The sequence below is a fragment of the Bos javanicus genome, chromosome 5, assembly GCF_032452875.1.
Source record: "Bos javanicus breed banteng chromosome 5, ARS-OSU_banteng_1.0, whole genome shotgun sequence".
Classification (NCBI taxonomy): domain Eukaryota; kingdom Metazoa; phylum Chordata; class Mammalia; order Artiodactyla; family Bovidae; genus Bos; species Bos javanicus.
The window spans coordinates 27,431,530-27,458,705 of record NC_083872.1 but is presented as its reverse complement, the minus strand read 5'-3'; the positions used below and the strand labels follow the sequence as shown (position 1 = coordinate 27,458,705).

Below are 27,176 nucleotides of genomic sequence, written 5' to 3'. Positions count from 1 at the left end.
CAGTCGTGTCCGACTCTTAGTGACCCTGTGGACTGCAGCCTAACAGGCTCCTCCGTCCATGGGATTTTCCAGGCAAGAGCACTGGAGTGGGTTGCCACTGGCTTCCCCGACTGAGATCTCAGTTTACATGTCACTTCCTCAGAGGCCTTCCCTGACCATGCAATTTAAGTTGCACAAAATCAGTTTTATCAAATTACCTTAATTACCTGTAGAGTGCTTAACATTTCTAATATTTCATTTAATTACTGCTTATTGTCTGTCTTTCCCTCACTGAACTATATAACATGCTTTGGAGCAGTTTTGTTCCCCGGTTGTACCCAAAATGCCAATAAAAGCGCCTGACACATGGTAGGAGCGCAAAGCAAATTTTCATTGAATGAACTACTACCTATGGGGTTTCCCTGGTGGCTTATTGGTAAAAGATCGTTCTTCCCATGCAGGAGACGTGGATTCCATCCCTGGATGGGGAAGATCCCTTGGAGAAGGAAATGTCAACCTACTCCAATATTCTTGCCTGGGAAATTCCATGGACAGAGGAGACTGGCGGGCTACAGTCCACCGGGTCCCAAGGAGTCTGACAAGACCTGGCAACAAGAGGAAGCGCAGACAGCATTAGACTGTGAAATCCTAAGGGCCTGAGTTTGACTGAATTTAGTTTGCAAAACGAAGGATTAAAAGACTTTTAGTAAAAGATCGTGGCAAGTAAGTGATGAATGTTACTTTCTTTTCCTTCTAAACATCGCCAATTAAAACCATCCTGAAGCAGAATGGTGGTTTATTTTGCTTTAACAAAAAGCGATTTACAAAGAAACGCAGAATCTTCCCAGGAAACCAATTGTGGCACGCCCATTCTGGATTCCAGCCCGCCTCCAATCGGTGCCAGAGAGGTGGAACTTGACAGCGCCGCGCCACCCCTTCCGTTTACCGCACAGGCAGGAAGTCTGCGGATCAGGAGACCCCGCCCCAGGCTCAGACCTGCCCCTCGTCCGCACGTCGCCCTACGTAAAGCGTGAGGGGTTTCGCGACAGCGCAGGCCCCACCCCTTTGGCCACATGTCGCGCAGGTCTTCCCGTCGGATGCCGCGTCACCTCCTCGCGCTGCTTTACGAACCTAGAGGAGCGCCGCCCCGCCTCCTGTGTCCCTCCTCAATTCCCCGCCCCCTCCCAGTTTCGCGTCTCCTAGCCCGACGCGCTCGCTATAATCACGTGACTGCCTCATCCGGGTCCTTTGCGTTCTCTCTCCCTCTCCCAACATGGCGGCCTCAGGTGAGTGAGCGGCCGAGCGCGGCCAAGGACCAGGCTCCGAAGCGACTCTCCGAGCCTGATCCACTGATTCTTCGGAGTCGGGGGGTGGGCGGCACCTCTTCCCTTCGGATTTTGGGGCTGCGGCAGGCTGGCGGCTGGGCCATGATAGGTTATTGCCTCGGGATGTTTGGGGGGAGGGGAAGGACACCTTCCCCTCCCCCCTCACACCCTTTTCACCCCATCTGCGCGAGGTTGGACTGGGAGTAGTGGTAGACTCTGGCTTGAGTTGGAGTGAGGAGGAGGCGCAGAAAGATCAGCAGGAGAAGTAGGCCTTTTCATAGACATGAAGCACTGTGCCCGCGTGAAAGCGTGGAGGAAGGAAGGAGGCGGTTGGCGCGCGGACGGGTGCACTCTGAACTAGGTCTCCAAGGCGCGAGGCCGTTGCGGACGGGAGTGGGGGCAGGGAATAAAGGGGGGGCAGTTAGAACCCGAGCGCGAGTCGCTGGAGGGGCGGAGGAAGGTGGCGGTGCGCGTGCGCGGTCGGAGAGCCTAGGGTACTGGAGACTGGCGCGCCTGAAAAGCACGCGCGAGAGCCCAGATGGGAAGGTTTTACGCGCCTGTGTTGCTTTCTCTTTAGGTCCCTCCACTTTTTGCTCTTCCCCTTCTAGAGTGTGATCCGGCCCCTATGTTCTTCCAAGGGTAAATGTATTAGGTTTGGAGGTTGGCGCTACTAGAGTTAAGACGGGGGTAGGGAATCCGGTGTGGTGCGCCCACGTGTTGGAGGAGAGGAAGCAGGGTGGAGACCTAGATTTCGTCTGGACTTTTTCTTACTCAGTCAACACAGTTTTACTTGTGAATGTATATTTGTCAGGCATGCTTCTGGATATTGGAGATCCAGTGGTGACCAAGATCAGAGCCCTTGACAGCTTCCGTTTTGGTTGAGTTTTGATAGCCCCAGTAGTAGGGCAGGGCTTTGGGGTAACTGCACAACTGCTAGGAGTTGCTTTTAGAATACCAGTGGCTGGAGTTGACTTCTTGTTTAGAATTTGAGAGGAAATATCACTTTCATGTAAGTCTGCTTGCACTTCTCATGGACTTAGTGGAGAGTTGTGCCAACATTTTGTTAACAGTGATTTTAGAATAGGGGATATGATCTCTTTTCCCTGGCATGAGCCTACATTGTACAAAACATTTATTGAACACCTTATCTCTGAACACTGATTTCTCACCAAGAATTTCACTTATCTATTACATAGAGATGTATGTCTTTGAAAAATGTTGAGGGAATTGAGGTGCAGTTGAGCGTAATATCTTTTACTAGTGTAGCACTTGACAGTTGACCTGGCACTTTTCTTTGTGTTGTCTAATTTGATGTTCTGTGAGATAACGCAGATGTTGGTTATCTCCTGTCTGAGGAAGATGAAAATTACTCTTTCAAGGTCACTGTCTGCAGATGGTAGAGTAAGGTCGAAGTCTTTGAAACTTCTCATTCTTCTCCATTATCAACTTGGGACAAACAAGGTTGGTTTCTGTGTCATCATAAGTTTGGGATGCTGCCCAGGAGCTTCATCTGAAGTACTTTGGCCTGAATTTGCTGTCTTGATGTCTTAGTGTCATAGTTAGTGAAAAGCCTGTTTTCCCTTTCTGTATATCTTGTGTGGAATTTTTTTAGAGGTGGAAGACACCGATAGCATTGTGTAAATAAAGTCCAGACTAGTAAAACAGATGTGCTTAGTGAAGTCTCTTCTTCTACCCTCCCCGATTGGAAGCCCTCATCGCCTTTAGTTCAGTTACATGAATCTTTTAGCTTGTGTAATACTTGTAAGGGACACTTATGCTGGTATCCGGGTACAGTGGTACATCTGACAGTCAGCCCTTGAGAAATCACCAAATTTCTTTCCCCACCATGGATCTTTTCCCATCGTATTGATTTGGTGTATAATGGGTATACACCCATTGTATTAATACAGACCCACTGTATTAATGGGTCTATAAAATTAATGTATTTTCAGTATACTTCTTGATGAACCCTGAAAAAACATCTTATATTTTCTTTGTGAAAATACATGATAAAACTTAACAGGCCTCTTACTTTTTTTTTTTAATTAGAGGAAATTTGTTTTACAATGTTGTGTTGGTTTCTGCTGTACACAGGTGAAACAGCTATAACTGTACATATATCCCCTCCCTTTTACTTTTAAATGAAACCAAAAAATTCTTTGCAATAATGCAGTATCCAGTGTGACTAATTATTGACCTTCAAGAACTGGAGGTGTCCCAAAGCTAACTATTGCATCTGTGTCCTTACCTATAGGGGATCAAATGTATTTGACACAGGTTAACAGTTTGTGAGACTAGACTGCTTTGGGATTGTTAACAGTGTACCTGCCTTTCATTTGTATAACTTCAGAATGCCATTATATGTGGCATCTTGTTTGATTATTTTTTATGGTAAGATAGTGTCCAGTGGTGGTTTTCATACAGTGCTGACTCCTATAGTTAAAAATGGTTTCACTGGTTGCTGTTGTATGCAGTTCGTGTATTACCTGTCTTCATATCCCTTCCTGTACCATGTGTTTGTTATTCTGGGAGTAAGATACCCAGATTCAGAAGGTCAAAGTTAAAATGTCTTATGAAAATTCAAGTACAAATACAAAGAGAAGTATCAAAGTAAAACATTGTATTTCTAAGTAATGTCACTTTTAAAGAATGTATAAGTCACATGCCATGTATGTATCACTTGAGATAAGAATAATTTACTACATTGTATTCGTTGCAGAACATCCTAGAATTTGTTTCCCTGATCATGGGGGAAGGAATTAACTTTAGAGTTTTGGGGGTTTTTTGTTTTAACTGCTTGTTTCCCAAAACGTCCTAGAATTTGTTTTCCTGATCATGGGGAAAGGGATTAACTTTGGAGTTTTGGGTGTTCTTGTTTTAACTGGTTGTTTGTAGCTAAATATATGTATGTACATTTATAAGTGCACTCAACCAAAGTCAATTTCTTAGATTTGTATCATATATTGCTGTGGTCCACATGTGATCAAAATTGAGTATGTGTGGAGAGGTAAGGGAAAACATTGTGGCATTTTCCTCAGATTGGGTCAGGATGAAGTGGGACAAAGAGATCCCGTGACAATTAAACATAGGGGTCAAGATGCTTCCCAGGTGGCTCAGTGGTTAAAAAAAAAATCAACCTGCCAATGCTGGAGATGCGGGTTCAATCCCTGGTTCGGGAAGATCCCCTGGAGAGGGAAATGACAACCCTAGTAATGACACTGTAGTATTCTTGCCTGGGAGATCCCATGGACAGAGGAGCCTGGCAGGCTATAGCCCATGAGGTCGCAAAGAGATGGACATGACTTAGCACGAGCAAGATGGTGGAAGCTTGTTGATCCTGACTCGGTCTTTATTCTCTGGTCTGCTAAACAGTAGCACAGTAAAGGTCGGGGACTCTTAATGTTATGATACTGTGCCACACTATATGAAACGTCTTTTCATGCTGTGGTCTGAACAGCAGTAAATAAGTCTAGTTCTGCTGCTGCTGCTAAGTCACTTCAGTCATGTCCGACTGTGTGACCCCTTAGATGGCAGCCCACCAGGCTCCCCCGTCCCTGGGATTCTCCAGGCAAGAACACTGGAGTGGGTTGCCATTTCCTTCTCCAGTGGATGAAAGTGAAAGTGAAATCGCTCAGTCGTGTCTGACTCTTAGCGACCCCATGGACTCCAGCCTACCAGGCTCCTCCGTCCATGAGATTTTCCAGGCAGGAGTACTGGAGTGGGGTGCCATTGCCTTCTCTGAGGCAGTCTGGTGTTTGGGCAGATTGCATTTTTTTTGTTATTGTTATTGGCTGCATTGGGTCTTCATTGCTCTGAGAGGGCTTTCTCTAGTTGTGGTTCACGGGTCTCTCTCGTTGCAGAGCACAGGCTCTAGGTGTGTGGGCTTGAGTAGTTTCAGCTCACTGGCTCCAGAGCGCAGGCTCAGTGGCAGTGTGGGATCTTCCTGAAGCAGGGATTGAACCCATGTCCCCTGCATTGGCAGGCAGATTCTTATCCAGTGTACCACCAAGGAAGTCCAAGAAACTTCATTTTTTTAACAATGCCTCATTTAATTATTAAGAACTGTGTGAATTCTCATTCCTGAATAAGAGATACTAGTTTGAGAAAGAGGGAGAAGTAGGGCTGCCTTGTACAACAAATAAGCTTTTATTGCTTAAAGTACTTAAAGGTGTCTACTGTTTTATTTAAAGAACTAACAGCTTGTCCATAGATTTTATCACTCCAGTATATGTCAGTTGGAGCTTTTATTACTAATACAGTGGAGTTAGAACAGAAAGAAAACTAAAGGAAGCATTTTTACTTTTGATTAGCCTGATAATCCTGAAGATTTGGTTTATTGTAGTCACTTTTCTGCTAATGTGCTTTGTGTAGGGCTAACATTTCCTTTTGTCTCCTTATTTATTGATGTGAAAATACCATTTAGAACGCTGGTTCTCAACCATGGGCAGTTTTGTCTCACCCACCCAGGACATTAAGTCCAGGCTTGGAGATTGCTATTAAGTATACAGTACGTGGTGGAGAAGGCAATGGCACCCCACTCCAGTACTCTTGCCTGGAAAATCCCATGGATGAAGGAGCCTGGTAGGCTGCAGTCCATGGGGTCGCTAAGAGTCGGACACGACTGAACGACTTCACTTTCACTTTTCCCTTTCATGTATTGGAGAAGGCAATGGTAACCCACTCCAGTGTTCTTGCCTGGAGAATCCCAGGGACGGGGGAGCCTGGTGGGCTGCCGTCTATGGGGTTGCACAGAGTTGGACACGACTGAAGCGACAGCAGCAACAGCCTACAATACACGGTAGAGTGTCTCCCTGCCCTCCCCCCCAAAGGATTACCCAACCTAAAATGTCAGCCAGCAGTGCAGAAATTGAGAAAGAGTTAAGCTGATCAGTTGTAGTATTTATTTTTATACCTATCATGACAAAGCTTAACTAGATGAGTATATAAAGAGCTTCACAAGTACCTAGTATTTAGTCAGTAAATTACAATTGTAATGAGGCAAGCAGGCCGTTAGAAGGTTTAATAAAATTTCTTCTTGTCCAAGTGGATTTGGTCTTAAGTAATTGGGATGTGTTTTATTACGTGGTTGAACTTTCACCAATTCACGGAAAACTTAGACATTTAAGAGTTGGATCAGCTCATTGTGTCAAAGGTTTGATACTGCTGGGAGCATTAAAGGATGCTTAACTTAGTAAAGAAAACATCATTGAAGTCCTAAACATGGGATGGACATAGATATTGCTGGAGCAAAAGGTGCATGAAAGATTTAGGTAACATTGTTTCTTAATTATTTGAATAAAACAGAGTGGAGAGAGCATTTAGGTTTGTTAATTTTACTTTTTTAAAGGCTTGTTCTGTTAAATCTGCTGCTTATATTATGATTGAGTCAGTGCTGCTGCTAGATTTAAAGAAGTTGGAGGTCTTGAGGAAGAGTTTTAGTTTGTTTGTATATGAAGGCTATCCATCACCCAGCAGTGATTTCTCAGCCAGAAGTTTCTGAGGGGCCAGTCACAGAATCCAAGGGGAAAGGGATATGTATCGTTTGAAAAGACATTCTAAAACAGTGTTTTAATTTTCTTTGTTGGACACACTATTTTGAAATTTCAAATTACGTTAAAGGAGAATGTGAGATTAGTTTGTCAAGAGGTAAAAACTGAGAAAACCTGATTTAGGAAATTGATTTATGCCAAAATCAAACAAAGGGCAGATTGGTTTTCCAGCTTGTGCTGTTTTGGCATTAGATTTGTATGTAAAACAAGGGGAAAAGCGACACCTCAATCAAACTGTTATTCTCATGTTGGGCTTTACCTCATTGTACGGGCTGACCAGCAGTTCTGTTTTTATTTTCTCAATGACCAGACAGATCATGAAGCCCCATGAAGGTAAAGCTCTCTAGCTAGCATCATACTAGTCCCACTTATTTTTTAATTGAACAACTAAAATAAGCCTATACATTATCGTTCTACATAAAAGGTATGTTTTATGTCTTATTCAAATTAAAATTTCCCCCAGGCCTTTGCATATGAGCTAGGAGCAGTATCAGTATTATCAAACTTTGCATAGCTACTTTCTTTCGAAGCATAGGATAGATAACACAATATAACCTGGTGATCATAAATGAGTTTTGGAACAGGGTTATTATTAGGTCACTTGAGAGAAGCATGAAAACTTCACATTCAAGACCATATTTTTTCCCTGTATAATTGTAGCCAAGTTTGTCTATTTTGCACATTGAGACCATAATTCTTGAGGTTCATTTTGTGTGCAGAAGGTTCATAACATTCATAGCAAACAGGTCTTTAGTTCTTGAAAATTGTGTTTTAAAGGAAAGGTAAGTACCAGGTGAGAGAACAGCCTTCGTTCAGTTAAGTAAATGGTGCATCGAGTTACAGACTCTTCATCATTTTGGATTGAAAATTGAAAGTTTGTTGAGAATTGGAACATGGAGAAGGAACTCATCATTATAAAAGGCATGAAACTGATCTTTGTTACAACAGAACTGCTTGTTATGGTTTTGGGGGTTTTTTTTCCCCCTTAACCACGTCACAGCTGCTCTGAAGGGCCAATTCTAGAACTTCAGTTAGTCCTTTCAGTTCTTCTGCATTAGCTGCTGACTGGTGCCATCTCAGAAGAAGTTCTAAGGACTGGAGAGTAATAGAGTCATGGCCAGGATTCCTAAAGATTTCAAACCAGGGAAAACATTTAAATTGCTGATTATCAGGGATTTCTTATGTTTTTCCTTTAGTATAATATCTCATTTTCATATGTGGTGTTAAGGTAGGGAAGGAGTGTCAGAATATTAAGAGTAAGGATTTTGTTTTGTTTCTTTGTGTCCCGGGAGCAATGAATATAGTACCCTTTCTTAAACACAAATAGTTAAATTAAAAATCTCAAATGATACACAAGAGAATGTAGTAGGAAATAAAAGTTTGCCCCTACCTCATTTTATTTTTCACTTCTCATTGGGCTTTCTGTCCCAATACATTGTGCTTTCTCCTTTATATCTGCACGGGATTCTTTCGTATAAATGTACCACAGTCTACCTTTGATGGGACTTTTTTGTTGCTTTCTTATAGGTACATTTAACAATAGTGCCGTGTACAATTCTGTAAAGACCCAAGTATTGATGAGTAATCTTTCTCTTGTCTTTTTGAAACAGCGAAAAAGAAGAATAAGAAGGGGAAGACTATCTCCCTAACAGACTTTCTGGCTGAGGATGGAGGGACTGGTGGAGGCAGCACCTATGTCCCCAAACCAGTCAGCTGGGCTGATGAAACAGACGATCTGGAAGGGGATGGTGCGTTTTCTTTTGTTTTCCATCATGCCTGGAGTTTCTGGACAAAATGTATCCCATAATAATGCTTCACACTTGCAGTTTGGAAGAAGCTTACTAATTTTGTAGAATCTGAAATCTTATGTTTATGTATTTGTACATAACAAAATAGGTTAAGGCTGTGAGTTTGAAATAGGGACTAAAGTGGTGATTTGAGAGGGCTTAGTGCCAATTCTGGCTATTACAGTAATAGAGTTTTGTCAGGGTACTGTCCTTTTAAGCCTTGTTTTCATTTGGAAAGTAAGGGCTAGATGATTTCATTTTAGGTTTAAAATTCTGTGATGTCCTCATAAAGTAAGATGGCATTATAATCTATAAGCTGTTTATACTTAACAGTCAGGAAATAATTTGTTCTAGGAGCTATTAGTATGAAGGCATAGTGTTCCTGGGTAAACAAAAATGGTCTGAGGGAAAGGAATGGGAATAGTAATTATGGTGGGAAAATATTTGAAGAAGTTCCGTGCCTTCGCAGAATAGCTGGCAACAGGCAGGAGCTATAAAGTCATTGGGCCTGACACATCTGATCACCCGTCATTTTTTTGTAAAACCTTCATTGCAAACTGAAAAATACTTTTGTGACCTATTTTTGTATTAAGAAATTTCATCTAGAGCGTACCTTCTATAAGTGTTGATACCTGAAGTACAAACTCATGGGCAGTACCGTAGGGACAGTATCTCCTAGCTCCACTAGGATTACCATCCTGCTGGGCTACCATCTGTGTGACCTTGGTAGGCAAGTTACAAAACCTTCCCAAAATCTTAGTTTCCTTTTCGGTAAAATGGGGAACAAACTCACAAGATTACTACAAAGGTAAGGTGGAATAAAATGACTTATCACTTGGCACTTGGTGTAGGTCCTCTTATTCTACAGTGGTACTAAGGGAAGTTTCTTAATTGTTTAATGTCTACTTTTCTACCCTAGTTTCAACCACTTGGCATAGTAATGATGATGATGTGTATCGGGCACCTCCAATTGACCGTTCCATCCTGCCCACTGCTCCACGGGCTGCTCGGGAACCCAATATCGACCGGAGCCGTCTTCCCAAATCTCCACCCTACACTGCTTTTCTAGGGAACCTGCCCTATGATGTGACAGAAGACTCCATTAAGGAATTCTTTAGAGGATTAAATGTAAGTGTAAAGGATTTAGGTAATTAACTACATAGGGAGGGTAGCATAGTGCCTGTCTCTTGAATTCCTGTGTTGAGAAAAGTTCTAAGGTTATATATAGACTTAGAAAAGAAAATTATATAATTAAGTGGCGTTTAGGCCCTCTGGCTGAGAATGTTCTCATCCAACAGCAGTCGGACAGTCTTATCAACAGATTTAATACCTTATTAATACAGGGAGAATCTGTCAAAAACATATACCATTCTCATTAAGAAATTTAAAGGTGACATACCCAGTTGAATGTTGAAAAGTGGAAAGAAAGTTTCTCTGAACTCAGCTATTCTGTTAATGACATTCAGGCTTATAGCAAAACTGCATTTAAAAACTACATTTTTATATTTTATATGAATACATTTAACTGAGCAGATATGTAGTTTATGTTAACAGAATCTGTTCGTGTATAATGGAATTCACAAGCTTGCTTAAAAAGTTTAAGGCAAGATGTTTGAAAACACTGATCTGAAAGTTTCTAGAAAGTATGAGGTGCTTAGAAGTCCTTTTTCCAAACTTTGATGAAAAAATACTTAAGATTTCAAAAATGGAAGAAGGAGTGATAATTTCCAATTCTTTTGGGTTTTTCTCCAGAGTCTTTGCCAAGAGAGGACATCTTTATTCCCTTTTTTTTTTTAATTCCTTTTCCTGCTCTACTCATGAGTGGAGTTAAAATAGCAACTAACAAAATCCGTATCTCAGAAGGCCAGAATAAAGTATCAAATCAGTGATGCAAAAGATAACTTGAATATATGCACAGTGTTAGAGAAATGAAGAAGTAAATAATAGGGGTTAGAAAACAGACACAAAAGGTGACAAGAAAGTAGTTAAAAGTATGAATCAGTGCTTTATCATTTGCCAGAGGGTAAGGATGGTCAGAGTTTACAATCCAGTGTTTGATTCAGCCAAGCTATAAATATGTGAAAACACTAAATAATGTTTCTCAGATAAGTCAGCTTGTCATAAAATATACTGCCCAGAAAACCTTTTGGCAAAAACTGAGTCTAATTTCTGAGAGAGAAAAATTGAAAATCAATTAATTGTGGAATAGGCAATTCCTCTTGATTGAAAAACAACTAAAAAATAGAAATTTTAACAAGGTATATAGTGAAGTCTCTCTTGTATCCTTCTGTACCAGTTTTCCTCCTGGAGACATCTAGGTTCTTGTGTATTCTTCAGATAAATGCATTGCATACACAGTGTCAGAAAAGAAGGCAAGTGAACAAGAACATTGAATTTGGGAACTATTTCTTATTTCTCTTTAGATCAGTGCGGTGCGTTTACCGCGTGAACCCAGCAATCCTGAGAGGTTAAAAGGTTTTGGTTATGCAGAGTTTGAGGACCTGGATTCCTTGCTCAGTGCCTTGAGCCTCAACGAAGAGGTAAATAAAAAGGGTGGGGTTGAGGGCTGGGAGCTAACAACTCTTATGTTTATCAAACTGATTATTTTTTAGTCTGGGTCTGTAGCTATTTCAAAGATTCCCACAATATCTTCAAAGAAAAGTCTGGATTATTTATCAGTATTCCAGTTAACTTTCAACATCTAGCAAGTCACACTTCCTTTCAGCAAGTTCATCAGGGCCTAGTAATAATTTTAAGAGGGCTCAGAAACATTTCTAAAATGTCATTTGTATCAATAGTACCTGCTCCTAGGAGTAACAGTAAACGTTCAGTCCTGCATTTTTACTATTCTTGCCTGTAGATGTTTTCCTGTCTAGATACACCAGAGGTTCAGTAGGGAGAGAAAATGCAGCTATTAATACATGAAGGGGAATGGAGATTAAATCTAATTGTGATCAGTCATTTAAGGCCATGTATGGATTGTTAGGCTTGCCTAAGCAGGAATATTAAAACAGTTAGTTGCATATTAGTGATAAAAAGTTTCTAATCCAGGAACTGCTTTTTTACCTCTAGTGACTTTAGAAATCAAACTGATTATATCTGAAAAGGGAAAAAAAGGCTCTTATTTAAATTCCAACAACCTCTCATTGTTGAGAAGGCAATTTCCAATGACATTTGTGGCATAATTCTGTGGTCCACATCTGACATTGGACATGATTGAAAGCAACTCCTCCTAAAATATTTTTCCTGTCTCAGGCTTGAGTACCACCATGATAATCTGAAGCAAATGTCAAATAGGAATAAAATTTGTGTATTTAGTTAAATATTAATATATGAAAAACAAAAGTTGGAAGTTTTTCTTTTCATATCACTTTTAAGTTTCATTAGCATTACTAATTTTTAACTTCTCATTCTGGATAAGAAAAGGATACCATACAACTGTTATTGTCTGAAGTTTGCTGAATTGCCTATAATGTAAAAGGATTACACTTAATAAATTGCCTGTGATAGTTAAAAAGTTAAATCTATTCTGTGAGATTTGACTTTATAAAAATAGTAAGATAATTGAACTGACATTTATTTAAGCCCAACTTAAATGTTAATTCTACAAGGTTATTTTATATTCAAGTCTTTATAGAGGATTCTTTAGCCAACAGATTGTAGTGTTGGCTAGATTACAGTGTTTTTCCTTTATCTTCCTTCCCCCAGTGCTTCTGCTATGCCCAGACGTTCAAGGTCACTCATGGGATTTGTGCATAATGGGGCAAAAGGTTGGTTAATATGGTCCTATGCTCTCAGTCTCTAGGTAACAGGAGAATTCGAGTGGACGTTGCTGATCAAGCACAGGATAAAGGTGAGAAAGCTGACTGAATGTGTTCGAGTATTCTGTTTCATCTGGTCCTAGGATGACAAACCAGAGGTGCCCTTCCCCAGAAGTTTTTAGTGGAGACCTACCTTAATCTCAATCAGTAATTGTTGACTGAGGGTGGTTTTGCTTCATAGGGGACATTTGTCAGTGTTGGGAGACATTTGGGTTGTCACAAGTGTAGGGAGGGCTGCCATCTAAAGGAATCTGGGGGCTGTTCTCTAGTGTGTATGATGGCCCCCACAACAGAATCGTCCAACCCGATTCTTGATGCTGAGAAACCCTGATTGCCTTAGATGAACATTAAATATATACTAGATAAATTACATACCTAGCACCCTGTACACCAAAGGAGCCCGATTCACGTATATTGTAGAGGCTCCTGGCCTATATAGAAGATGAGATAGGTAGGCATTAAGCCAGTAGGAATAAATGTGAGGAAGGGAGTCACTTGGTTGAGCTGAAGAGTGCACTTACAGGGCTGGGATGACTTCATGACAATGCTGTGGTGTAAGCAGGTACCATGTGTGAGGCAGCAGGGGTTGTATACACATGTGAGAAATATTTGGCAACAGTTTTTGTGAGCTAACCTGTGGTTTTTTATTTGATATATCTGTAGACAGGGATGATCGTTCTTTTGGCCGAGATAGAAATCGTGATTCTGACAAAACAGATACAGACTGGAGGGCCCGTCCTGCTGCAGACAGCTTTGATGACTACCCGCCCAGAAGGGGTGATGATAGCTTTGGAGACAGTAAGTTCATTTTCATCCAGTTAGTTTCTTCTGTGTTCTGGGTGTGTTTTGTAATTAGACAATAACAGAAAATTCATTACCTTCAAATAATCCTAAATGTCTACCCATACACTAGGTACTTTTGTGAGCTCAGGATATGGCAGTGAACAAAACATAAAATATTGCTGTCTGGACATTATTTTAACAGGGGAGAGAAATAGTATGCAAATACAATGTGTAATTTAAAGATGACTAAATAGTGGTTTGTTGATATAATGGAATACTTGATAGCATAACGTACATGTGATGACAGGGATAAAATTCAAAACCTGTTTGGTGTGGCCAAGCTTCATGGCTTACGGGATCCTAATCCTCCTGACTAGGAATTGAACCCAGGGTCCTGGCAGTGAAAGTGCTGAGTCCTCACCACTAGACCACCAGGAAATTTCCAAAACCTGTTATGGTGAGCAAGAAAAGCAAAAATGTGGAGGAATTTTAGAGCAGTATCAAGTTAAAAAATGGAAAGAGCAACTTAAATCCACAAACATTTTGATTGTTGTGAGACACTAGTGAACCCTGTGTCAAATATAATTGAGGAAGCAGAGATACATTCCTATTTTAAGAGAGTCCTCCTTGATATAGTTAAGATGTAGAAGAACGAAGTCACGTTTGTATCTGATTTTTAGATCAAGTCTTTATGACTCAACGAGCCTTGGGAGAACTACTTAGGTACTTTTACTTCAGTATCTATGCAAGAGGTTTTATTATTAACAAGGAGAAATGGCTCTTGAAAAGCAGACAATCACCCCAAGGGGTCCCAGGAACATGACAATTTTCTCACCTCAGATATTAAATTTAATAATTTAAAGCAAGCAGGATGGATAATAACAAAGACTAGGCCAGGGCCCCAAAGTTAGCCCTGCCAGCATGGTAGAGGCAGGTCCCACACTGTGCCGCAAAGGGAGAGACCCCGTCCCAAGCCAGTAGCCCACAAAAGACACCTTGGGAGTGGGGAAAGTATTACTCTAAATGTTTTGTATATTTCCAGAATATGCTATCTTATAATAACATAACTCTGTGCTGCTTTTCTTCACTGTGGATCCCTACTGTCTTAGTGCAAGTTTATAATTTATAAAGTTTGTTTTTTTTTGTATTTTGCCCATGCCACGAGGTATGTGGGATCTTAGTTTCCCATCCAGGGATTGAACATGTGCCCCTCTGCGTTGGAAGCACAGTCTTAGCCACTGGACCGCCAGGGAAGCCCCTTCATTTATAAAATCTAAACTACCTGTGGATGAATGTTCATGTAGACAAAATGATGACCTTTGCAAAATGAAACCATTGTTTAAAATGAAGCTGTCACAAAAATATCTTTCTTTGACCTACTCATGTAAACTCAAAACATCTTTTAAGTTGGCTGTTTCATTTTTTAATTAATTGGTTCATATTGAGACATTGAGGTGTTTTAATTAACCAGTTGTCATATAGTACATATATTTTTCTCATTTTGATTTGTGGTATATGTAATTATTTTTCCATGCCAAATTTTTGTTTTCCCCACCACCACACCACATGGCTTTCAGCATGTTTTTTCCCTAACCAGGGATCGAACCCATGCCTCTTGCTCTGAAAGCTTGGAGTCCTAACCACTGGACCACCCTGGGAGTTCCCTCCATGCTAAACTTTTAAGTAGACTTTGATTCTTTGATATCAACTGTGAAAGATTCCAGCTGTATTTTCTTCTGGTGTTTTGTGCTTATATTATTTAATATTTATATCATTAATCCTGGAAGTTTATTATGGAATATATAGCAGTCCATGTCTCCTGCCCCCTGCCATACCTGTGGATACATTTCAAGACACCGCCACCCCCACATGGATGCCTGAAACCTTGGATACTACCAAATCCTGTGTGTTACACTGTGTTGTTCCTATACGTACATAGCTATAATGAAGTTTAATTTATAAATTAAGTATACTAGAGATTCACAATAATGATTAATAATAAAATAGAACAATTGTAATAGTATACTGTAATACAAGTTACGTGAATGTGTTGTCTCTCTCAAAGTATATCTTACTGTTCTATACTGTGTGGGTACGCTGGACAAAAGGGATGATTTGTATCCTGGACAGGTTGAAGGGAGAGAGCATAAGATTTCATCCATGCTATTCAGAACAGCACACATTATTGTTACGTTTTAAAACTTAAGAATTGTGTATTTCTGGAATTTTCCATTAAAAATTTTTGGCTGTAGTTGACCACAGGTAACTGAAACTTCAAAAAGCTAAACCACAGACTGTATATTTATTTCTCCCCTAACTTCCTCCTAAATTGTTACCCCAGGAACATTTATTGAATCAGTAGATAACTTTTTAAAAATAACTACCGAGAAAACTTAATTCAATACAAATTATTCTGCCTTGGATATAATATTTTTATTGTTCATAAAAACAGACACCTCAGTGAATATGAGCTCAAAACCAAACTGACCTATTGGGCTGTCATGTTTCTTTTTATTAGTAGCATCAAAGAAAAAGGAATGACGTTACCTGTCTGTCTTCTTCTCTAGAGTATCGAGATCGTTACGATTCAGACAGATATCGTGATGGGTATCGGGACAGTTACCGTGATGGCCCACGCCGGGACATGGATCGATACGGGGGCCGAGATCGCTATGATGACCGAGGTGGCAGAGACTATGACAGAGGTCATTATAAAACACAAATTCTTTGAAGAGCTTCCTTCTTCCCTCCAGTGTGATGATTACAATTTGGGATCTGTTTACAGGCTACGATTCCAGGATAGGCAGTGGCAGAAGAGCATTCGGTAGCGGGTACCGGAGGGATGATGACTACAGAGGAGGCGGGGACCGCTATGAAGACAGATACGACAGACGAGATGACCGGTCCTGGAGTTCCAGAGATGATTACTCTCGGGATGATTACAGGCGGGATGATAGAGGTAAACATCTTGTCTGCTTGCTTGATGGAGCGTTACAACTAGAGTAGTAACTGGTTGAAATTTTCCAGTTATGGGCACAAATAGAATCTGCACATAGTTAAAGAGAAAAATGCATCAGAACAGGATAGAAAGAGCATTAGATTAAAATGAACATGATGAACATAAAGCCTAGTTCTAATCTGTCTTAGGATATAGATTAAAATTTAATTGAATAGACAAAAATGGAAAAAACCATTTGCCAGACTCTTACAGTAAGGTCTCACTTAAAATAGTCTGTTGTAGCCCGACTTTTCAAGTGAAGAAATGAAATTCAGTCACGGTCTCATAGCCAATAATTGGTAGGTGGTATGGGTCAACACCAAAATCAGATTGATTATATTCTTTGCAGCCAAAGAAGGAGAAGCTCTATACAGTCAGTAAAAACAAACTGGGAGCTGACTGTGGCTCAGATCATGAACTCCTTATTGCAAAATTCAGACTTAAATTGAAGAAAGTAAGGAAAACCACTAGACCATTCAGGTATGACCTAAATCGAATCCCTTATGATTATACAGTGGAAGTGAGAAATAGATTTAAGGGACTAGATATAATAGAGTGCGATGAACTATGGACGGAGGTTCGTGACATTGTACAGGAGACTGGGATCAAGACCATCCCCATGGAAAAGAAATGCAAAAAAGCAAAATGGCTGTCTGCCTTACAAATAGCTGTGAAAAGAAGAGAAGTGAAAAAGAAAGATACAAACATCTGAATGCAGGGTTCCAAAGAATAGCAAGAAGAGTTAAGAAAGCCTTCCTCAGCGATCAATGCAAAGAAATAGAGGAAAACAACAGAATGGGAAAGACTAGAGATCTCGTCAAGAAAATTAGAGATGCCAAGGGAACATTTCATGCAAAGACAGGCTCTGTAAAGGACAGAAATGGTATGGACCTAACAGAAGCAGAAGATAAGAAGAGGTGGCAAGAATACACAGAAGAACTGTACAAAAAGATCTTCATGACCCAGATAATCACGATGGTGTGATCACTCATCTAGAGCCAGACATCCTGGAATGTGAAGTCAAGTGGGCCTTAGGAAGCATCACTACGAACAAAGCTAGTGGAGGTGATGGAATTCCAGTGGAGCTATTTCAAATCCTGAAAGATGATGCTGTGAAAGTGCTGCACTCAATATGCCAGCAAATTTGGAAAACTCAGCAGTGGCCACAGGACTGGAAAAGGTCAGTTTTCATTCCAATCCCAAAGAAAGGCAATGCCAAAGAATGCTCAAAATACCGCACAATTGCACTCATCTCACACGCTAGTAAAGTAATGCTCAAAATTCTCCAAGTCAGGCTTTAGCAATACGTGAACCGTGAACTTCCTGATGTTCAACCTGGATTTAGAAAAAGCAGAGGAACCAGAGATCAGATTGCCAACATCCACTGGATCATGGAAAAAGCAAGAGAGTTCCAGAAAAACATGTATTTCAGCCTTATTGACTATGCCAAAGCCATTGACCGTGTGGATCACAGTAAACTGTGGAAAATTCTGAGATGGGAATACCAGACCACCTGACCTGCCTCTTGAGAAACCTATATGCAGGTCAGGAAGCAACAGTTAGAATTGGACATGGAACAGACTTGTTCCAAATAGGAAAAGGAGTACGTCAAGGCTGTATACTGTCAATCCTGCTTATTTAACTTATATGCAGAGTACATCATGAGAAACGCTAGGCTGGAAGAAGCACAAACTGGAATCAAGATTGCCGGGAGAAATATCAATAACCTCAGATATGCAGATGACACCACCTTTATGGCAGAAAGTGAAGTGAAGTGGCTCAGTTGCGTCCAACTCTTTGTGACCCCATGGGCAGTAGCCTGCATGAGGCTCCTCCGTCCATGGGATTTTCTAGGCAAGAGTACTGGAGTGGGTTGCCATTTAAACCCTCTTGATGAAAGGAGAGTGAAAAAGTTGGCTTAAAGCTCAGCATTCAGAAAACGAAGATCATGGCATTCGGTCCCATCACTTCATGGGGAACTAGATGGGGAAACAGTGTCAGACTTTATTTTTGGGGGCTCCAAAATCACTGCAGATGGTGATTGCAGCCATGAAATTAAAAGACGCTTACTCCATGGAAGGAAAGTTATGACCAACCTAGATAGCATATTCAAAAGCAGAGACATTTCTTTGCCAACAAAGGTCTATCTAGTCATGGCTATGGTTTTTCCAGTGGTCATGTATGGATGTGAGAGTTGGACTGTGAAGAAAGCTGAGCACTGACGAATTGATGGTTTTGAACTGTGGTGTTGGAGAAGACTTTTGAGAGTGCCTTGGACTGCAAGGAGATCCAACCAGTCCATTCTGAAGGAGATCAGCCCTGGGATTTCTTTGGAAGGACTGATGCTAAAGCTGAAACTCCAATACTTTGGCCACCTCATGCAAAGAGTTGACTCATTGGAAAAGACTCTGATGCTGGGAGGGATTGGGGGCAGGAAGAGAAGGGGACAACAGAGGATGAGATGGCTGGATGGCATCACCGACTCGATGGACATGAGTTTGAGTAAACTCTGGGAGTTGGTGAGGTGATGGACAGGGAGGCCTGGCATGCTGCAATTCATGGGGTCACAAAGAGTCGGACACGACTGAGCGACTGAACTGAACTGAATGGGTTAAAAACCAAGTGTTGCTTATTTCAGTGCTATTATACCAAATGGTTGCTATTCATTCATTAATGGTACGATGTCAGTGTACCTATTGTAAAATTAATGCCCCTAATGTTAGGATCACTTATATAAAACATGTGTTGTGTTACAACTCTACCTCAAAAAGTATTATAAATGGCCACAATTTATTGTTCTGACTTCAGCGATGTCATTTTAAAAATAATATATCTGGGAGCTTCCTGGTGGCCTGGTGGTTAGGATTCTGGGCTTTCATTGTCCTGGCTTGGGTTCAGTCCCTGGTTGGGGAACTGAGATTCCGAATGTGGTACAGCCAAAATTAAAATTTAAGTAAGGTATCTGGTCCAGAATTCTTATCTGTAATTCTATTTAGACAGCACACCTACAGTTAATGATTAGTAAGTATTCAATGTGGTAGAGGTACAAGTATTGTCTCCACTTTGAAAAGTAGAGGCTCAGATGCAATCTTCGTTGGCTGCTGACCTTTGCCTTTCATGCCATTTTCTCCCCCAATATTTGATTTCCACCCCCATCACCCCCAACTCGTAAGATCTGCCCCCTTTCCTCCAGGGTCACTGTCACTGTTCAGACATCGTTGCTGTGCCCATGTTACTTACATTTCCCTCTATTTTCACGTTGGCTTGGGTTGTCTTTCTGGAACAATACCTAATTAGGTTATTCTTCTAAAACCCTTTTTTTGTCTCTTCATGGCCTGAAACATAACCCTTTGTACCTCTGACATAGACAAGGGCCTTCACTGTTCTGCCTCTTCATATTCCTGGCATTGATATGGTATCAGAAATATAAGTGTTCAGATTATTTGTTGAGTAGGTAAAAGAAATTATCAATAATGTGGGTTTCATTTTTTGGTCCACCCTATATTAGGTGTGTGACTTCAGTGAGTTCTTGTTTCTGACCCCAGTTGTATCCTATTCACATTGGTTATGGCCCCTTGACAGAGTCATACAGATGAAAAATGTTACCTTAAAAGTTACATAAACTACTAATGTAAAACCTTTATAGAAAATATAAAATTTGCTAAACAATATCCTCTTTGTTTGCAGATACATAAATACGACCTAAAATAATAAAGACATGCATGAGAAGGATAAATAGCAAATTGAGCATAGTAGTTAGGAGAAGACAATGCAGCTAAGCATGTTATCAGGGAAAGCTTTGGAAATTTTTGCAGTGTTTTATGTCGGGTGGTTGATGTACACAAGCTTTCTTTATATTTTCTATATCTTTTGTCTGTTTGAAATGTTTAGGATAAACACTGCTGGAGTCTTCCCCAGCATAGTGTTATAAGTTCTTCTTAACCTACTATAATGATTCCTCTTCCAGACCACATATTTTAACAAGATACTTTCATCCAATATCTTATCATAGTTAAAAATCCCCCCAGATAATAGTAACCGTGGTAAATGATCAGTTTAATGATCTGCGTCCTTACCTTTGTTGGACTGGCTAGGCCACTCTTTAATCTGAATACTAAATAGCATTTCATAAGAGATACGTCTGGCAATCTGACTTTTAAACATCAGCTTTTGGTGATTTCCAAAAACTATTACTTTTTTTTTTTTTCCTAATTTAGGTCCCCCTCAAAGACCCAAACTGAACCTAAAGCCTCGGAGTACTCCTAAGGAAGATGATTCCTCCGCTAGCACCTCCCAGTCCAGTCGTGCAGCCTCTATCTTTGGAGGGGCAAAGCCTGTTGACACAGCTGCTAGAGAACGAGAAGTAGAAGAGCGGCTACAGAAGGAACAGGAGAAACTGCAGCGTCAGCTGGATGAGCCAAAACTAGAACGACGGCCTCGGGAGAGGTGAGATGATCTTCAGTGACGGATTTCGCATCCATGAAGCCCATGGTTCTTAACGGGGGCATTGTATCTCTAGGACTCGGGAAATTTGTGTGAGTGTTACTGGTTGTCACTTACTAGCGTTTAGTGCTCATGGGCTGAAGCTGCCAAGTAGCAGTGAGTGAGACAGTTTCTTTAGTCAGGGAAGAGTTGTAGCCTGTCCCTCATGATTTTCAAAAGGCCTCCTGGGCCCTCACAAGCATCTGCAAATTTTGGCTAACCTTCAAGAAAAAAATTTGCCAAACCCTGCCTTAGTGTATAGAGTAAAATCCAACCAAAGTGAGGTGAATGGATTTACCTCTTTTCAAGTTATTGGAGATGGAGTAGAAAGAATGTTTTCACTAGTACTAAGTATAGGCTGTAAATTATTTTCCAGTTACAATAATCTGATAAAACTAGACCTGGTTTTTTGATTGATTGGCAGAATTGTGTTGTCAATAATGGAGCACAGAGTTACAGATTCTGTAGGAGAATGTTCTTAACCCTAGCCAACACTTGGTGAAGTACAGGTTTCCCCAATGTCCAAAAGTAGAGCATTCCTACAAAACTTTTTATAAGCCAGAATGGTGTAAATCAAAGAAGCAATTATTTTAGGACACATTTTGCTAACAGATAAAAAGCTTGCTGTAAAACCAACACTGAACACTATTTTCACTTTTCATCTTTTTTTAAAAGCAGAGTCCTCTTAGGATTTCTTTCCGGTGGCAGCAGCATATATGGGTCTTTTTGTAAAAGTAAAGTGGCATAAAGGTAACTTTGAAGCAAGTGATACTTATATTTAGAACCCAAGTGTATTAAATGTCTGCCAGTTTCAAATGGTTTGAGCAAGAAAGACAGCTTATACACCCACATATAAAGCCAACATGATAAAACTTAAAAAGTGATAGTTGTTGAGGGGTCAGCATGGGTGCAGGGTAGCCATTACTGAGCTGGGCATGATGTATTTTGTTAAATCTCTTTTATACAGACACCCAAGCTGGCGAAGTGAAGAAACTCAGGAACGGGAACGATCGAGGACAGGAAGTGAGTCATCACAGACTGGGACCTCAGCCACATCTGGCAGAAGTAAGTCAGACCAGGGTGGGTATCTTATTATTGCCCTTTGCCTTAACCTAACGTATCCATAGCCAAATTATGCATATGAAATTTAGTCATGGACTCTTTATTTGGGTTATCATGGATTGGTCTGACTTTCATATTTGCTCTGAGAAAATCTGGGTAATGGGTACCAGAAGAGACTTAGTTAATCAGTTTAATCTCCCACTGAAAAGTATACTTGGCTGTTGGGTTTGTCCCCTCCTCTTAGGTTCTTGTGTCACTTTGCTGTTGTCGTTGGGCTGGGTCTCCATTGTGGCAGGTGGGCTTTCTCTAGTTGTGGAGAGCGGGGGCTGCTCTCCAGTACGATGCTCTCATCGTTGTGGAGCCCAGGCTTTAGACGATGGGCTTTGGTAGTTGCGGCACACAGGCTCCATAGTTGTGGCACACAGGCTTAGTTTCTCCATGGAATGTGGAATCTTCCAAGACCAGAAATCAAATCCGTGTCCCCTGCAATAACAGACATTCTTATCCAGTGTACTGTGAGTGAGGTCCAAAGTCTTGTATCACTTTTTGTTACGAGTGTTTCTACATGTGTATCAAGTACCAACGTTTTAACACTGAGAACATCTGTTGGAGCCCAATTCAGCTCTGTATTTAAGAATAATGATGGAAAGCAGTACACTTGGATGTGGGCCATTTTCCACTCTTGAGGTTCTAATAGGTTGTTATCAATAAGCCCTTTTTTCTGATGCTTTGACCTTCCCATTTTGACCTCACAGATGCAAGAAGAAGAGAGAGTGAGAAGTCTTTAGAAAATGAAACCCCCAATAAAGAGGAAGACTGTCAGTCTCCAACTTCTAAGCCTCCCAAACCTGAACAGCCTCTAAAGGTAATGCCAGCCCCTCCACCAAAGGAGAATGCTTGGGTGAAGCGAAGTTCTAACCCTCCTGCTCGATCTCAGAGCTCAGACACAGAGCAGCAGTCCCCTACAAGGTGAGTCAGCTTGGAAACATAGCAGTTGGTTGGCTATAGACTCTTCAGTGCTGTTTTCTAATGGTGGAAGGTGCCCTCTGGGGTACTGGCCTTATGGCATCTGATAAGTTCTGCCATCTTGGCTTTCATAGTGCAAATTCTGTGGTGTGCCGGTGGCTCAGTTTTCTGGAGTTTTGCTAGCTGCTTGACATCACTTTGGTGACTCAGTCTGCACACACTATAAATCAGAACCTGCGAGGGCCACAGTTTGGTGGTATGGCCTTGGGGGTCACGTCAAAGGATGTGACACTTGGTCAAGTTCACATAATTGCTCTGATTGTTGTCTTTTCCCATATTTTAATGTTTAAAAGCATTAAGTATGTGTTTTTGGTTTTCTGTAAGACTAACTGCACTTGACATAGACATTTCTGTTCCTTTCCTAAGATAAGCTGATGAATGTGATTACGTGTTTTCTTTCTAGTGGTGGAGGGAAAGTAGTTCCAGCTCAACTATCTGAGGAAGGATCAGCAAGGAAAGGTAAGGCCAAGAGGGAAGTAGGTCATTTGCCAAGATAGAGACCTAAATTTAAAAAAAAAAAAAAATTCTGTAGAGGAATTGAAAAATACTGAACTTCATTGTATTTTGCACCTTTTTTGTTGTTAAAAGTTGATTGCCTTTTCTTGCCAGTAGAGGGCAGGAGTGGCTTGTTTGGAGAAAACATTGAGCCCTGCCCTTTCCTGGTAGTACATTTCTTTGAAAAGGGAAAGAAAAGGGGGTGGGGAGGAAACGGACATGCTTGGTCCAGATTAGAAATGTTGCCATCTGCAAGGCCAAGGTCACTACACGGTATCATAGTCCTTATTTCCACTTTGCTTTTCATGGTGGCGTTAACCCCAAGGCAGAATTTTTTAGTGGATCTTATTTAGGGTGTGTGACTGATACAGAGGACGTGGAAGAAGAGCCTAGGAAGGAAGTCTGGATCGGGGATAGTTTTCATTTCCCTCAGTACCTTTGGGCACACTTCTCTTCACCTTAAGGGAAACCTGAGAGAGTGGGAGTGTTTATTTTACTTGACTTCCATTTATTTTTATGTCCCTCAAACAGATGAAAATAAAGTAGATGGGGTGAGTGCCCCAAAAGGCCAAAGTGGGAGCTCCAGCCGTGGTCCGGGAGATGGGGGGAACAAAGACCACTGGAAGGAGGCAGACAGGTATGCATGTCCTTTCATTTCTAGTCTCTGCCCTGATGCTTGACAGCTGCCACTTGGTAATTAAGTTCCCACTGTTAACCTGTTAAAGTCAGCCAATATAGTTAGTTACAATTCTGAGAATCTAGAAATTACAAAAGGTCCAGATAGCCAAAATTGTTGACTGGATGTGCCTATTCAGTATCTGAAAACTGCTTATTGGTGTTGGAAGAGTCCTCTCCTAAAGGTATTTCTGCCTCTGCAGGAAAGATGGCAAAAAGGATCACGACTCCAGATCTGCACCTGAGCCAAAGAAAGCTGAAGAAAATCCAGCCTCGGTGAGTGTCAAAGACTTCCTCAGCTTCCTGTGGCCCACTTTCACCACTGAAATTCTGTACATGCTGCAAACGGAGTGGTTGAAAGTGGGCATTGCTGCTTGTTTGAAATAGTGAAAGAAGCTTAGGCTAGCTTTTCCTTCATTCTGCCTTTTACTACTCTGATCCCCTCTTCAAGATAAAAGGTGGTGTATGCCTTCCATAAGAATATACCTGCCTCCAGTCAACTCTCCCCAGCTACAGCTCCATCCGAGAAGCCTGATAAGCAAACGCGTGGGTGTGGTCTGGACATCCACCTCCTGTCCGCCCCAGTATCCTGGACCTTGGTTTTTGCTGTGAGAATTCAAGGCCTTATCTATCTTGTCTGTTACAGAAGTTCAGTTCTGCAAGCAAATACGCTGCTCTCGCCATTGACGGTGAAGATGAAAATGAGGGAGATTACACCGAATAGACCTCTGCATTCTGTGCTTTCTCCTAATCTCTCTCCACCCTGGAACATTCGAGAGCAAATCAAACCTCTATCCAGACAAGACAAAATAAAACTCACCATCTCCTGGAGACCTTTCTTAACTTTTTTTTAAAAAAAACACAAAATGAAATGAAATTCTTTTGCATGCTGCTGCAGCCTTTAAAGTATTGAACTAACAGGAGAATCATCAGTGTAGCCAGAGAAAGAGACGTACAGCTTTTAATGGAAAAGTTGTGGTGTGTTTTTATGACACATGCAATTGCCTGTGTGATTAGTGCCTAGGGGCCTCCGTTTAGCAAAATGCAGTGACGGTGATGCAGTGTCTGGAATCTAGTTGGGCAGTAGACAGGTATAAGGAAGAGTGAGGTTCCTACCTTTAATTCCTATTATCCTGTTGTGGCATACGTGAATTCTCAAATATGACCTGAATAAATTCTCCATCCTCGGCAAGGTAGGTTTAGTCTCTGATGTTTTAGTCTCCAGGAGGCTGCCAGCCCCTCCTCTCATTTAGTTCTGAGTTACTGGGGCCAGCCTACGGGGAGTTCCTTCATTTGTACCCCCCAGGGGGGTAGGTGGAAGTGAGTCTACAGGCCACTGAAGAATAGGACTGTTTGGTGACCAAAATAAATGGGGAAATCGTGGTGTGAAAAGAAGCTTCGGGGTTTGGTGAATTATTTTGCACCAGTAATAGAGAAAATGGTATATGACCTCCAGTAAACACATGAATGGTTTACTTCCTGGAGCAGGAAGCACTTAGGGTTCGTGGGAATTCCCAGATCTTTTATGTGTCCTGGTTTCACCCTTTCTTAAACACTGTCCCTTCTGAAAGTTCAGATAAATCCACATTCTGTTGAAATCTTGAAGTTTTAAAAATTCAGACTCTTGTCATCATCTTCGGTTCCTCGTGCTAGTCTTTCCTGACCTTCCCAGGGACGACTTGGACTTCGGTCACACTCTTGAGCTAGGCATCCTCTAGAGCCCCGCGGGAGCTGTCCAGTGAGGAATCACTACTGCTTTTCTTAAGCAGTTCTTGGCTCCTTCATTGAGTCTCACTCCTTCCCTCCAGCCATTCCTGCTCCTCCTGCTTTGACCCCTTTTGCACCTCAGAAAACTTTAGAATTACCAGTCTTAGGTGGTGTGTGTGGTTAAATTGGAAACCTTTCTTACAACCTTGATTGGTGTTGGGTGTGCTTTTTCAAAAAGTTTCCATCTCTGCACTGAAATCCCACACAAATGTTTGGGTTTATAATGTGGCCTAGACCAAGTGTTGCGGGGGCGGGGGGTGGTTCTTTTTATTTTTTAGCATTCCTTGCGAGAATGAATGATAATGGAGAACAATTTAACAAGGTTCTTGCTTCTCTTGCAACACAGTAGCTCTACTTGCCTGCTTTATGTGCACCTTAGTACTGTCAGCTCAATAGATGGTGTCCTTATGGGCAGTATTGGTACCTACAGAGAAAAGACACCTTGGTCTCTTATTTGCAAACTTTTTTCCCATCAGTCCTAGGTTAGACCCTGTCCAACCTTGCAGGGTGTTAGTTTATGAGTGCTGCAGCAGTGAGCGTAATGAATCATTTACCCAGTGGACATAAAGGACATACCAAGTGAGGTAACTTTAAATAATTGGCTTGGAGTGGCTAGTAGCTAGGAAGTGGCTTTTAGAGATACCCAAGGTTGAGAGGGTATTTTTTTAAACCATTTGCTATAGATGTTGAAAAGGTAGGGTTTGCCCTCTTCATGTCTACTCCTTCCAAATAGATGTATACAAAAAAGCTGGTTTCTTCCCCCCATTCCTCTACTCTTGCCACCCTGTTAGAACAAACAGGGATTTATGACCCGCTCCTCATTACATGTAAAATTTGTACAAAAATATCTTCTATGAAAATGATTTGTAATCTGTAGACTTAATACCTGGGAGATGTCTTGAGATGTAAAATCCCATCCTTTGGGTTTTGGGGTTTTTTTGTTTTCTCCAATAAATCTGATCTTTAAAGTTCACTTTAATGCTTAAGTTTCTTGATGTGCATACCACATTCTATCCACTGACAGTGTGCTGTCCACACACACACCTTGCTGAAGTTCTCTCAGTACTCGATACCACTTTATGCAGCTGAAGTGTGGGACTACAAGCAGAATCTGTTGACTAAGGCCTCAGAACTGGAAGTGATAGTATCAATGCCCCCTCCATTTTTGCCTGGTGTTAACTTTTTAATGAAGTTGCTCAGTCGTGTCTGACTCTGCAACCCCGTGAACTGTAGCCTACCAGGCTCCTCCATCCATGGGATTCTCCAGGCAAGAATACTGGAGTGGGTTGCCATTTCCTTCTCCAGGGGATCTTCCCGACCCAGGGATCGAACCCAGGTCTCCCTCGTTGCAGGCAGACGCTTTAACCTCTGAGCCATACCTGAGAGTATCTGCATCCCATTTCCTGTACTGTTTATTTTAATCGTAA

General features: G+C 41.3%; 1 protein-coding gene across 4 annotated transcripts; it reads left to right on the top strand.

Moving 5' to 3' along the window:
• Positions 1-1,156: 1,156 nt before the first annotated feature.
• Positions 1,157-24,813, top strand: EIF4B (eukaryotic translation initiation factor 4B). 4 transcript variants are annotated; one of them, XM_061415966.1, is made up of 15 exons: positions 1,157-1,265; positions 8,464-8,601; positions 9,560-9,768; positions 11,064-11,180; positions 12,439-12,493; positions 13,125-13,259; positions 15,812-15,928; positions 16,030-16,203; positions 20,460-20,688; positions 21,692-21,804; positions 22,542-22,755; positions 23,216-23,271; positions 23,839-23,944; positions 24,186-24,258; positions 24,629-24,813. In XM_061415966.1, the coding sequence occupies exons 1-15, from the start codon at positions 1,253-1,255 to the stop codon at positions 24,704-24,706; spliced, it is 1,827 nt and encodes a 608-aa protein (XP_061271950.1). In that variant the 5' UTR covers positions 1,157-1,252; the 3' UTR covers positions 24,707-24,813. The 4 variants fall into 4 exon arrangements, with proteins under 4 accessions (XP_061271950.1, XP_061271949.1, XP_061271948.1 ...); XM_061415965.1 differs by having other exon boundaries at positions 15,812-15,931; XM_061415964.1 differs by having other exon boundaries at positions 15,812-15,949; positions 21,692-21,789.
• The last annotated feature ends 2,363 nt before the right edge of the window (positions 24,814-27,176 follow it).

Coding starts and splice junctions, on each gene's coding strand:
- EIF4B (XM_061415963.1), top strand. Junction 13,260..15,811: donor TGATGATAGCTTTGGAGACA/GTAAGTTCATTT, acceptor CTTCTTCTCTAG/AGTATCGAGATCGTTACGAT. Junction 20,689..21,691: donor GAACGACGGCCTCGGGAGAG/GTGAGATGATCT, acceptor TCTTTTATACAG/ACACCCAAGCTGGCGAAGTG.